The 14559-nt window shown below is 42.1% G+C and overlaps 1 protein-coding gene across 1 annotated transcript in view; it reads left to right on the forward strand.

Annotated features, from left to right (window-relative positions):
- The first annotated feature begins 14292 nt into the window (after nt 1-14292).
- FSHR (follicle stimulating hormone receptor) overlaps nt 14293-14559 on the forward strand; it is a 107186-nt gene continuing 106919 nt past the window's right edge. The window contains exon 1 of the mRNA XM_048507191.1: nt 14293-14447. Within this exon, the coding sequence (XP_048363148.1) occupies nt 14293-14447 (155 nt within the window). The remainder of the gene's footprint in view (nt 14448-14559) is intronic.

Raw genomic sequence — 14559 nt, forward strand, 5'->3', positions numbered from 1 at the left:
AAAGCTTTTTCCAGCCACTTCAATGCCAGCAGAGAGAAAATCATGCAAAATTCCCCTGGGGTGACATTCCAGAGCTTCAGTTACCACCATTAAGGTCTTAACCTGTGTAGACACCGATTGCACTTCCAGTGGAAGGGAGATGTGGGAAATATTGCAGTTAGGTTCACAGTAAGAGATTGCCATAGTAGAAATCTGCCTTCCCCGCCCCGCAAGAAAGTTAAAGATGCATTCAGTTTATACATCATATATTCAAACTTGAGTCACATCCCTTTACATTGGAAGTAAAACTTGTTGTTTTGAGGGCTATTTTCCTTGGTTTCAATAGAAAATGCAGTGTACTCCTGGGTTAGAGTTTTCACTTTGGTAGCCATTTTCAGGTTCATTCATCAGAGACAAGCCAGTCCAAGACAACAGCTTTTTATTTGCAGGAAAGGCAATTCTTACAACCATGCAAGAACTGAAACTAAGGCCATTTATGCAGGCAGTGCTTACCTCGTGGCTGTGTGCTCCGCAGTGGGTTTTTCCTGAAGTTTTTTGTTTAAATGGGAAAAACCCACCACAAAGCCTCCATAGGCAATCTGATTCACCATTTAGTCTGCCCACCCCACTCCCTTGTTCAGTCCATGCAGGAAGAACTACTCTTGTGTGCACGGAGAAAGCTGGGAAGAGCAAGTCACCCCAAATAAAGGGAAATGCATGTTGATTCCTTCGCTTTCCCTGAAAAGTCACATGTTGAGAGCTTTCAGACACTGCAGATATTCTCAGCTCTAAGAGCATGGTGAGTCCCAGCGAGGAGCAAACATGTGCGTAACCAAGAATCCCATCTGCAGGGAATGTACGCTCAATTTAAAGGACACCAAAAGTGCATAGGAGCCCCAAGAACTCTACCCAGAAGGACCAAACTAAATCACTCAGATAATAGGGGAGGAGCAGACTGTTCTATTACATTCATATATACACAATAAATATACCACAGTGCTGTCATTTCTGTTATCCACCCAACTGGAATGAAATTCTCAGCTCTCATGCAAGGGATCCTCTTTCTTAAATTTCAGGCAAACAAATGTATCCTGGTTTTATTTTAATTAATTAATTAATTAACTCCCTCACTTGGGAAGCAGGCACAAGGAACTAAGAATTGCCCTGTGAGTGATCTTCAAGCAGGAAGTTTAAAAGCCTTTTCAAAATAAAAATGGATGTTGTGTTTGAATTGCTTAGTTACACTTCAAATAAAGAAATACAGCAAAGCATGGTAAGGGACAGCAGGATTAGTTTCCTTCCACCATACCACCAGTTTTATTCAAAAGCTTTCTATGTGAATGCACAGACATATTGAGTTCTCCAACGGCTTCAGTGCTTTTAATTATTATGAAGTCTAAGATTTCTTGGAGCCTAAATCCACCATTCTGACTTGCCACAGTTATCATCTTGTATCTCTCTTGTCTCTTAAATGTGTTCGTGTGTGATTTGCTTTCCTTCTTCCAATCTGCAAGCAGGCAGGCTTTCTGTAGCCAGCAGGACAAATTTGGACCTCTGTTCCAACAGTCCTCAGGCAAAGTGCCTATTGAGCAGAGGAGGGAGACAGAGCCTGTATCCTCCCTCCAATTTGGTGTGTCTTCCAGGAAAGTGTTTGCCCCTGCAAGCAGGCCTTGCCCTAGAGCTTGAATTTACGCATACAAACACAGGCCCTATACTTATACAGAGCTAGAAACAGAGAAATGGTGCAATTATTGGAAGGATCATGGAAACATCATGTACAGAAATGTCCACTGGAGAATCATATTAGGCAGGAAGAGCAACTAGCTATTCCAGTTGCACCCTGATGCTGTTAGGCACACAAGTGATTATACTTTTCCTCTTCTCTTGGACACTTCATCTACCATTATCCAGGTAAATGAAACTAGACCAAGAGGAACATTGGTATCGTATTCACTGACTGGCTCCCACAGGCACATGACCTCGGCGAACCGACATACTGGCCTCCAAACACCACACTCACCTGTCGCTCCTGTGGGCTGCACAACAAGGATTCCCTGCATTCCCTGCAGTAGCAGACTGAAAACCCCACCCGCAATACAATGCAGTCAACCACACCTTTGCATAGCAAGTTCCACCCAAACACTTACTGATTGGTTCCCACCCTGGGACATGGACAATATATACCCCACTAAACATTCCCATCTCACTGGACACAGTGTGTAACACACTTCCCTCTGTGATACACCTCTGAAGATGTCAGCCACAGATGCAGGCAAAAAGTTAGGAACAAGATCTACCAGACCACGGCCACACAGCCCGGAAAGCCTACATCAATCACTAGGTGGTGTTTGGCCAGTGACATACTTTCAATCTAACCTACATCACAGGGTTCAGTAGGAGAGGATAATCATGTAACCTGCTTTGTTCCCCGCTGTGAGGAAAGATGGGATGTAAATGAAGGAAATAAATAATAAATACAGCTGAAGATAGGAAGTAAACAAAAGCTAGGTTGGTGAATGGCTGAGGAGGAGAGAATGAGGTCGGGAAAGGGGAGAGGATATGGAGGTTTGCCAGGAGGAGAGAATAGAAAAATAAAGTATGGAGGGGGATACAGAGGAAAGTGATGTACCCTTGCAACCAGTCCTTGAGTGTTCCCTATCATGTAGGTAGGTCTGCCTCATCAGCCAGCACCACACAACTGTGCGCAGTTTTTCTAGGTAGAGGTTACTGGAAGAAGGCTGAAGATGGGGGAGATAAAGGTTCTTTCTTCACAAAGCAAATAAAACATCCTTGGAAAGTTGTCCAAATTTGTTTTCCTTATTTTTCATTTGGACAGCACAGAAAAATGAAACATGTGGGCTGACAATGTTCCTTTAAAAAAAAAGAAAAGCAACATGCAGTCTAGGCCCTCTTCAGGCAGCTCCTCCTCTTCTTCCGACCTATGCCAACTTGCTTTTGAACACCACAGAGCTAAATCCCAGTTTTAGATACCAAAAAGAAAATTCTTACCTGCCCTGAAAGAAAATTCTTACCTGCCCTGAGAGTTCATGTTTTGGGGGATGGTGCTGCAAAATGTGTGTGAGAGAAAAGACTGCTCAAAGGCAGTGTGCTAAAAAGGCAGAGTTTCTTCAAGCTGTAATCTGCCCCCCACCCCACCAGGACATGTGAAAATGAAAGGGAAGGGGAAATAAAGCCTTAAAAGCCAAAAAGATTGCTAGTAAAGAGGATCCAAATAAAGCATTGTGAAGAGGAAATAAATCACTGTCCAAATCTTTTTGTGGGAGGGGGAATGTGCAGAACTCCTTCTGTAAACGGTTTATTTACCTTCCTCACAATGTTTTGTTTGTGTTGTGCAGAAAGGTCCAAAGGTAGGCTGAAAGATGGGTAGGAAGGAGAGAAGGAAGCAGGAAAAGGAGAGAGGTTATGGAAGATTTTAGGGAAGGAAAAGAGGCAGTAGTGCAGGACAAGGGAATGAGATGCTCGCAATTCTTTTGAATTCCGACCTGTTTCATTATAACTGATATTTATATAGCACAATTGAAACAGTTAAAATGCTGTTTTCTAGAGAAGGCAGATCTCTTTCTGAGAAAAAAACCCCACCAGATTAATCTGCCAGAATGCCAATAAAATTGATTGAAATTTGCACACCTAAAAAAACTCCAAAAAGCACATCCCATTTATATGTAACAAACATGGCTAGAAATAATTGGGAATTCAATTTTTTTTACACCTATTGCAAAATATACTTCTCCAAGCTTGCCTCCAACACAGAAAGATTTCCTTCAATAAAAGAATGTTCTCCAGCAGAGGAATCCTTGCTCCAAAAGAAAAAGTCATTCTTTTTTGGAGAAACCTTTGTATGTACATGAATGTCGTTCATACATATAATACTGAGTTAACGATGCACGAATAAGGTTGGAAAATGCATACATGTTATGGGCAAAATTCAACATGAGGAAGTGGCAAAATTCGTAAATACAAAGACTCATGGTTTGAATTTGAAGAACTGAACCTGCACATTTGCAAACGTTTGATATTCTCCCTGGTAGTTGCAGGCTTAATGAGTATACAATCTTAACATCCAGCTGGGATCTCAGGTCTTGCCTAATGGGAAGGTACAAAAGAAAAAACAAGCTAGGGCTCAGTTTCATGATATCTCTGTCTAGATTTTGCCTGGGCTCCTCCAAAAAGCAATTCTGGGTCTGGAACACTCATACAATGTACTTCGGCACTGCCAGCCTGTGAAATCACAAAACTTCACTTTTTTTAAAGTTACCAATGAATACTTATACGTGATCATGGGAGACAAGGAAACAGCAACAAAGTTGCTGGGTTTTTTTTTCTTCTGCCATAAATCAGCCCACACACACACACAAAAACCCGGGCAAAATAGAAGACTGTTTGTTCAAGCTAATCTGCATAAACAATTATGTTGCCAGGACAGAAATGAAAGAGAAAACTGATCTTGCATCTTATGCTTCCCTGCACATTCCACACTCACCCTTGATAGGTGTTACTGTTGATGCCTAAGCACAGGGTGACATTTGAATGGATTTTTGTCACTATAAAGTATTATTGGATGAAATAAACTGACTTGAGCACAAATCAAGAAGAAGTTTAAGGCCACCCAAAATGTTGTTTGTTTAGCACATTTCAGCTTCTCTAGAACAAAGCTGCTCAAAGAAACTTCAAAGAACTTCAGTGAAATAGAAAAGTTAAGGGTGCAGTTCAGGCATCATATTAGACTTTTTAAAAGGCTGAGCCTGTGGTAAAGGAACAAGAATTACGTATGCTGTTTCCATGTATTTGATGTACTGAATAGAAATCCACTGAGTGCCATTAACATGAAAAAAATGTAAGCTGTTATGTAATATTCATATTCTTTTTTTGTTTATCTCTGCTTATCCACCCATGCCTTTGTTTTCTCCTCTGTGCAATATTTTAGGTTGAAAGCTCCCTGAGGTAACATTGTTATGTTCCAAGTAGGGGTGCCCATCAGTTTAGATCAGTGATGGCAAACCTTTTAGAGACCGAGTGCCAGGGCCAGAGGGAGGGGGGAACTGTGCCCGGGGCATGCGTGCACCCTGCCCGCCTGCCACACCCCCATCTGGCCCCATCCAGCCCTGGAACGCAATGCCACGCTCCTTGCCACACCCCCACAGGGGCATGCGCTCGGTGCGTCGCATACCCCCCCCCAATGTCCTTAGTGCTACGTCACTGCCAAATGCCCAAACTGGGACGACGGCGTGCGTGCCCACAGAGAGGGTTCTGAGTGCCCCCTCTGGCACATGTGCCATAGGTTCGCCACCACTGCTTTAGCTCAACCAGCTTCTTCTATGACATGTGTTTGGCATCCACTCCTACCATAGTGTTATCCCCTCCCCGTATTTGACAGGGCCTGCAAGATGAGGCATAAAGGTTGCCACCCCATGCATTGTTGGAATTGGACTTTGATTATGTTTGGAAACAGCTTTACACACAGCACAGGGGGGGGAATAAATGATCAAAACAAATCGATGAATCTCTGAAGCTCTCACATCTTCCCAACACCAGCATGTCCCTCTTATGCCAGTATAACTGACATTTGCACCAGCCCTGGGGGGGTCATGCCATCTCCTCAGTGGTTCTGACCTTCCCATTCAGGATTGTGCTGTTTATGTTTCATGGTCACAGATGGAACCCACGTTATGTGGGTTTATTCTCTGTGCAATGGAGGAAGGCATGCATGCTTCAGACTTGTTCATACTCCTTGCCAGAGAAACATGTGTGGCCAAAGAGTAAACTACACCACATACTTTCTGCATCTCTTGTACAATTTTGTCATGACTTCTTATTTCTCAGTGACCTGATTCAGCTCCCCATTGTTGGTACTTTCTTTAGAAAAATGCCAGGAGTTTGCCTCTCGTGTGCAATCTTCTGTAAGCATCATGTTGCTTTCCTATCCCCTACCCCCATGAGCTCTGTTTTAATGAACTCATCCAGATAGGCTGCATTTCCCAAAAGGCTTCTCTGAATACTTCATGTCTTGGTTCATTCAGAGCATTTCTTTTTCTCATACACATGTGGATTGTCTTAAGCAGTGCGAGCTCAAGTAGAAATGAAATATATTTTTAGACATGATAGGCTATACTGCAAGTGAAGGCAAAAAGTATAAACACAGAGCGTGCATTTTTATCTCCTTTGAGATATAAACAAACTTTAACCCACTCCTCGGATTGTTTATTTGGAAACAAGTCCCAGTGAATTCAATGGGACTCACTTCAAAACAAGTGTGCCCAGAATGGTTGAAATCCTGCTGCCTTGGAATCATGCAGTGATTGTGGAGGATTCTTTTTGATTCTTGCTCAGGTTTCCATATTAGGTCATAGTGGTTATTCATAAATGGTTGTAACAGAATCTTGAATTCAGAAACCTTTTCTTGGAAGCTTTGTAAAGAAAAAAAGGAGGAAAACCCATCAACTTGTATAAACTGCAGTTCTCAGCGAGCATATTAATTTCAGCTCATTGCTGATTGAATTGTTATCTGCTTGATCTACAAGCCATTATCAAACAAGCAAGAGATAATAACTTGTTAGCAAATATATGTTCATTTCCAATGATATCCAAAAAAGCTGATGTGTTAGATCCAAATTGAAGGTGTCCTTGTGCCTGCAGAAGGCACAGCTGGTCATGCTCAGGAAGATCTGATAATTCTGTAGATTTCACACTTGAGTTGTCGTGACTCCCACACCATGGCTGGGGATCCCCTGGCTCTCTTTGCTGGCAGCTCAGGAGGCTGCTGAAGATCAGGAGAGGCAAGGGGAAAAAAAAGAAAGTTCTGTTTGCAGTTCATTGAACCCATTCCAAAGACTTGTATATTTTAAGTCTATTTTTATACTTTCGGTATTGGGAGGCATTGCCTTGAGTAAAATATTGGGTTTTTTTAAAATGTTATTAATTTTGAGATAAATAATGTAAATAAAAAGAACATCCCAGGAGCCACAGTTTTAATTGAAAGGAAGTAGTCAGCATGTGGTACTAGCAAAAGTTTCACTTAAATCTGAAATTATTGTATTCAAAATTTATGTACGTTTGAGGGATCATCAAAAACTATTTGTGATGATTAAATTTTCAGCTTGCTACACATGCATACCTCAAAAATGGGCACTGTGTTACAGATGTTTGGTTTTTCATACCCATCATCAGAATACCAAACAAATATTTATTTATTTAGATAATTTCTTCTCCAGAGGACCTGCTTGCGATGGCTTACAGAATAAAACATGATAAAATCATTAAAGAGCACACAAATTGTTAAAAATTAACAAACTAATTTTAAAAACCCAGCCATTTAAAACCAGAGCGTAAACACAGCATAAAATATATATGGGGCAGCCCTAATCAGGTCTACTCATCTGCACTGAACCTGGCATTTGCACTATGCTGCACAATCTTTGAAGGTAAAAGACAGAACAATGAAGAATTCCTAATGTTTCAGGGCAGGGTATAAATTGAATAAAATAAAATAAAACAAATAACATGTGAGTGCCATTTTATTCATTGAGACACACCCAGAAAAGTGTTCTTTGGATTACAGCCTTAGCAGACTAACCATGCAGTCCAAGGATGCATTGGAATGCAGCATGACCCCTGCACTGGTTTCATTGCAAACTATCCTGCCCAAACAGGCATGGCTGCTGATGGAGTAACAGTTACAGCAATGGCAGGATGCTGTATGGCTACATGGTCGCTGGATGAGGATGTTTACCCTTGCACTCCTGGTCCTTTGCTATAGAAGGCCACACCAGCATGGATGGGGCATTCCTGGGATGGGGCTGACTAGTCAGCTTCCAGAGCCCTTTCAGCCCAGGAATGCCTCCTTTCCTGCGTGAAAACTTCCACTACCCTATATATTCTACTGTATTCTCAAACACTGCCACTGCCTAAGCTTTCTGCTGGACAGTCAACCAATATATTACCCCATATTACAAAGAGGGGCCTAGAGTGTTGCACTTTAGTTCTTGAGTTCTGGAGTGCTGTGGGGTTTCCGGGTTGAATGGCTGTGTTCCAATAGCATTTTCTCCCGACGTTTTGCCTGCATCTGTGGCTGGCATCTTCAGAGGATCTTTGTGGTTCTAGATGTCCCCTCTGTACTGTGATTTACAGTCCCAACCTAGATAGCCCCAGGCTAACCTGATCTTGTCAGATCTCAAAAGCTAAGCACAATTGACCCTGATGAGTATTTGGATGGGAGACCATTAAAGAACATGAGGCTGTTCTGCAGAGGATGGCAAATTAGCTGTGAACATCTCTTGCCTTGAAAACCCCACAAGGTTGCCATGTCAGCTGTGACTTGACAGCACCAAAAACTACAATTTACTAAGAGAATGTATCAGATTAATTCCAGAATTGGATCATATTCAGTTTACAAGAGGTTTCAGTTCCTTCAGTTCATATCTGGCCTTTCCTCTCTCAGTGTCGCTGATGCGCATGTGTCTTGATGAAATTCTAAAAAAGCAATCAGTGAGTTTTTTCCCTGAACACACTTTTTGTGCTTTTTTCCACTGATATGCACAGGAGTGCATAGGTGTGTCAGTAACACAAAGATAAAGGCATAAGTGAACTAATGGAAGTAAAAATTGTGACAAACTGCATTTGCACTATGCTGCACAACCTTTGAAGGTAAAAGACAGAACAATGGATAATTCCTAATGTTTCAGTTCCACTTGGAAATAAGTCAACATAATTCAGGATTCCAAAACCTGGGGGGAAAATCATATAAGGAGAATTGTGGTTCTCCAAGTACATTCCTGACCCTGTCATGGGGCTCAGATAGTTGGAAATAATGTGACCTGATTCTCAATCCCTTATGACAGCTACACTTGGAATTCCTCCATTTGATCTCACCAATGCAAAATGCCCAGTTAGAGACTCACAGTGAAAGAGCCACACAGCAACTCTCTAGGCTCTGGCTTTATACCCCAACTTTCCCATTGAAGCAACACTCAAGTTTCCCACTTCACCCCTCATCAGCAGCCTCTTTTTAATACTTGTCAAGTAATTAGGCCATTTTCTCTGTCTTCCATCAATATTAATAACCTTCAGTAATTGCACAATGCTTTCTTTTCTTTTTCTTTTTCATCAGCCTACTTTGGGGATTAGTTTCTCATTTGCATCTTTTTTAGGAGAGTTTAACAAATGTTAATTTGTCATTTTTACCTCTCTATTTATTCCATTAAGTGTCAGGATAAAATGCATTCCATGAAGGCTGTTCTTTGCCTTTCATGTCTTCGTCAGTGCTGAGCTTTCTCCTTCTTTCGTGCCAAGCTGGTTTCCCCCGAAGCAGCATGGGGTCAAGAAAATAGGAGATATGCAATGGGTTTGCTCACTGCAGGGTAATGTGAAAATTGGAAAAGTGGGATGTGGCTAGAATGAATAAGTTTACAGCTGTAGAAGAATCCAATAAAAGGCGCCAAGGGCATGCTCTACAATCTTTCCCCTCTGTGTTGAAATGATGTAAGGAACAGTGCACAGGAGTGCATAGCTTAGTGGTGGAGCACATGCTTTGCAATGTAGAAAGTCCCATGTTCATTCCCTGCCATCTCCAAGGCAGAGTAGGGCAGGACAAGGCTCACTTTTGAGACGATAAAGTGCCATTGTAAATCAAAGAGGCAGTGTTGGGATAAACGGACCAGTGTGTGCAACTGTGCACAGGCATGTAATGGCACACTGAACCTAGGCTGTCATGTATGGTGATGGTTTCAAAGCAATGGGACTTGATATAAATGCATGTACAACATTCTCAGTGTGGCCTCTCCAGTGTTCCTATATAGTGAAGAGGAAGGTTTGTATTTATTTCAGTCCACAGCACTTCCAGATAAAATTATCTTCAGTAATAAGATTAAACGTGTCTCTGAGACGCTGCAAAATTGTAGCCATGCAGAGATAAAGTCGAACTAGGTGTAAGGTAGTTTCCTATATTCATATGAATCAGCCCTTTCTCTTGTTGGCAGAGTGCTAGGCAGATTCACTGGTCATTTATGCACTGGTGGACTCTTTCACATCAAACATACATTCCCTTCAGGTTTGATTCTCGGTTACGCACGTGTTTCCCCCTTTTCTGAAGTCACCTACCCTTCAGATCAGAGAATCCCTGTAGTTTCTGTAAGTTCTGAAAGTGTGACTTTTGCTCACCCTTTGCAGGGAAAACAAAGAAGATCAGCATGCATTCAGTTTTCTTCAGGTTTTCTCACTCATCCCCCCCCCTCCCCTCGCCCCCACCACAGCACCCAATCTTCAGGCCACCACTTCAGAAGGATCACAAGGGCTTTCTTTTTTTTAATGCTGACTTTGACAAGAAATTATCATGGTCTGGAAAATTAATGCTATACATAAAGATGGTTAAAAAAACAGCAGCCAACCTCCCCCATGAAACTGGGGGGAGGAGTTGGCAAAATGGCAGATCAGATCAGCTAGGTACACTTCTCAGGAGGATAATCTCTGTATAAACAGAAAACCATGGGAAATCCCACTGTGAAACAAACAGCCATCCGGCAAGTAGTGCATGCATAAATGGCCACTGATTAAAGGTTAAAGTTAAATGTTTATTAGGGAACTACATTTCAGATAAGAAAGCTGAGAGATGGAGATAACCTCCAGCTACCTTCTACCTTGGAGGAAAGGGAGAAAAGACTTCCAAAAAGGAGGAAATTAGATGTGAGAATGTGAGTCTTAGGACAGACAAAAGGTGGCACGAAAGGGTCTCTAACTTTACAGCCCTATCTAGCTGACCACTTGCCTGCCCCCTACTGGGTCTTCTGCTCAGTTCCTTTGCATGCTAGACATTGTTCCACTGTGCACAGCCTAAATAAGACAACTTGGGGACTCTAACAATGGCATCCTGGGAAGGCATTCTGACCAGAATTCTTCCCAAAATGTCTTCAGAGTGCCTTATTTCAGCTCAAGGTGTCTTTTTTGGAGAGCGCTTCAAAGTGCACCTTTTCCCACTAAGCTGCCTGCAAAACATCTCCTGCCTGGCTGTGCAGAATGCAGAGCTCAGGAGGCATCTTACTTTTTCCTCCCAACTATTTTGCTCTCTGGTCAGTTTCATCCTCAATTTGCACCCAATATTTTGTGTATGGCTGACGGGATTCTCTCTGCTGCCACTTGCTGAAAATTGCTCCAGGACATTTGCTCTGCAGGCTCTGATCCTGGATGCCTTTTCAGCCCAACATAGTTGTACTCAGCTCTTCCTGCCAATTCTGGCAATATATAGTTTTCCTTTTTTATTTTGGAGGCGCTATCTTCAAAGATACACAGACACTCATAACAAAATCTTAGCTGTTTGGACAACTTCTGTTGAAAAGCACTGGGACTGTGGGGGACAGGTGTACCAGAAGCTTTGTCCAATGCTTTTCAACGAACAATATGCCTGTCATCCACAGTCCCAATGCTTTTCAATCAAAGTTCTCCGAGCTGCTAAGATTCTCTTATGCTTGTCTGCATATCTTCGAAGTTAACTCCTTCAAAAAACATTTTTTTAAAAGGAAAACTATGTATTGGCAGAATTGACAGGACCAGATGAGTACAACTATATACTCTTTGGCCTGAAAAGATGCTCAGAATCAAAACCTGCAGAGCAAACATCCTGGGGCAACCTTCAGCAAATGGTGGCAGGGAGAATCCCTTTACCAGCACAGCAAATGCCAGGTACCAGCTGAGGGTAAACTAACCAGACAGCAAAATAGTCAGTCAAGAAGCAGCCTCTTTCCCCCACTGACACCTCTGCTGTCTGGAATGCACACCAGAAGCTGCCTCTTTTTAAGACATCCCCTGGGTGTCTTATTTGGAGTGTGAGGAGTGAAAAGAGGCAGTCACCTCTTTTTAAGATGTCCCACAGACTTTTTTTTTTGTGCTATGTGGAACAGACCACTATCACTTCCAACATCTCTTACCCATGCTATTGCATACATTAAACCTCAGTTATCCCATAGAAAACAGTCCATGCAATTGCCACTGGGATTTTTCTGGGATTTGCTGTGATTTAGTTGCTTCCATTGAGGGATTATTGCAATAGCACAAACAAATAGCACCTCTAAAGTCTAACACCTGTTTCCATCTGTCACTAAATAAAGCATGCAAGTCCAGAGAAAGGTGCAACAGGCAGAGAGCAGGTTATCTCTCAACATGTGATCTGCCAAGAGAGATTTGCTTTTGGCTTCCTTCCCTGATTTCCTCTGCAGTATATTTAGTCTTTAAAGCAACCTTCAAAATGTTTTGCAGTCATTAGCCTCAAAGAAAACATGTGAAGTAGATCACTAATATTCCCATGTAGACATTGATCAATAGTGTCCTGCACTGGTAGAAAAATAAGTTGCCTGAGCCCATTCTGAAGGATCACTTTGAAGCACTATCTTGCAGGTGTCCCCTGGTGACCCCTACAGATCCATGTAGCTAATGGTATTCCCCTCAGCCCAAATGAGGAGCTTTCCCTGATGCCGAGGGGATGGATTCTATGCAGCACCAAGATAAAAGAAGTGGATTTTTGCTATCTCCTTTTCTCAAAGACCTGTGATATTTAACAGTGTTCCCAAACATGGCAGTCATGGACATTGGCAGATAAAGTTAAGAAACTCTTGACAGGTGTGGATTTAGGAGTTAGTCAGTTGTGTGTGGGTTTTTTATTTTTGTTTTGTTCACATAATTTTCAATTCAAAGAATCTCAAGCATGGTAACTGGTTGGTTCTTTAATATTTTTTATATTTAATTTTATATGGTCCAAATTTTTGGATAGTTTCCAACCTGGAGCTAGCACCCTAAAGAAACCTATATAGCATGCCACAGGAACTTCAGTAACCTGTGAGTAAGGGATATAAAGAAGCAGGGCTAGGAAAGTCCCACTCTGAGGCCCTGGGACACCAGGTAGAACAGAGAGTATTGGCCAAATTCATTTAAAGACATTTAAACTGGACCAAGTTCATTTAAAGACAGCTTCACATGTTAATTGGGAAAGTGGTCATTGCTGGGTACAGCATTTTCCAGATGGGTTTGCCCCATATTTCTTTCTTTTCATTCATCCTGGTGCCATTTAACTTTTTTGTTCCTTCAGGCCCCTTCCTCCCTCCCCTTCCCTCCCCACTTATGTTCACTATCTAAATCATTAGTCTACAATTACATGAACCTAGGGTAGGCAACCTCCAGATAGGGTCTGGAAATCTCCCTAAATTTCAACTAATCTTAAGACTACAGAGATCAGTTCTTTTTGAGAAAATGGCTACTTTGGAGGGTGCATTCTATCATATAATACCCTGCTGAGGTTTCTCCCCACCCTCAAACCTCACCTTTTCGAGGCTCAACTTCCAAATGTCCAGAATTTCCCCAACCCAGAGTTTTCATCCTTAATACAAAAAGCTTTGTGTCTGTAAATTAAGCTTAGCCATCTGTTGAGAATGGATATGTTTAAAACTGAATTTTCGTTATAGTACTTGTCAGAAACCTAATAATAAAAAAACCCCTGCATTTGCTTTTCTTTTTACATGTGTGCATTGTAGTGTGTGGAACACTTCTGTAAATAATGTTACTGTCCCTTTAAGGCATACTTTCTGTTTCTCTGTTCTGCCCTAAACATTCCAGTTTGGTGCTTTAGTTTATTCTGCCCTAAACATTCCAGTTTGCAGTGTGCTTTAGGCCTGATTGTAAGTAGTTGTTGCTCTCTAGTTACACTGGTAATTGTTTGGTCACTAGTAACATTAGTTACAACCTCATATCATCTTTGTGTGAAGCCAGTATTTAACATGCACTAACCATGGAAGAGGAACTGTGTGAATGGGATCTTAGAAGCTGTGATAATCCAACCCCTCACATAAACCAAAACAGAACTTGTTTTAGTTCGGGCCAGAAGTCTAAGTAAACCAGTGCACAGCATTTGATTAGAGAAAGCAAGCAGAAATCAAAAATCAAAGCAAAGAAAGCTGTCTGAAAGTCAGTCTGCAGATAAGAATGCTCAGAGCATATATAGAGGGTAGAATTGAATTCCACATCCACAACCAGTTCTCCATTAAACAGAGTGGGATTAGTGGAAAGGGTCTCCCGGCCCCACCCTACCCAGCACTATTCCACATAATTAAGCACTGCATGTTATTGTGGGTGGGCATCAACAGCACATCTTCCCTGCCACCCAGATGGCAGGGCAGGTCATCCCAAGAAATCTTCCCCTAGCTATCACATGACTCACCAATGCCCTTCAAGGCGGATCTTCAGTGAAGGGAGTCCCATCTCAATACAGTTGGAAGTTTTCTTTCAGTGACTGAGGGAGAGGACCCTGTAGAAATAGCCATGCCTCTGTTTCACTTCAGCTTGCTGTTTCTCTTGGGGGCTTCCACAGGATGCCACCATTCCATCTGCTGGTGCTCAGAGTGGGGGGCATTCATCTGCCAGGAGAGCAAGGTGACCTATGTGCCGCAGGACATCCCCAAGAACTCCACTGAACTGTGAGTAAGAAAAAGAAAAAAAAACTGATTAAAATTCTGGCAAGTTATGTAGCAGTTCTTGTTTGTGTCTTGGAAGAGCTCTGGGGTATTGTTCTCTCTACCAGGACAACTG

This window comes from Sphaerodactylus townsendi, linkage group LG01, assembly GCF_021028975.2.
Source record: "Sphaerodactylus townsendi isolate TG3544 linkage group LG01, MPM_Stown_v2.3, whole genome shotgun sequence".
Classification (NCBI taxonomy): Eukaryota; Metazoa; Chordata; class Lepidosauria; order Squamata; family Sphaerodactylidae; genus Sphaerodactylus; species Sphaerodactylus townsendi.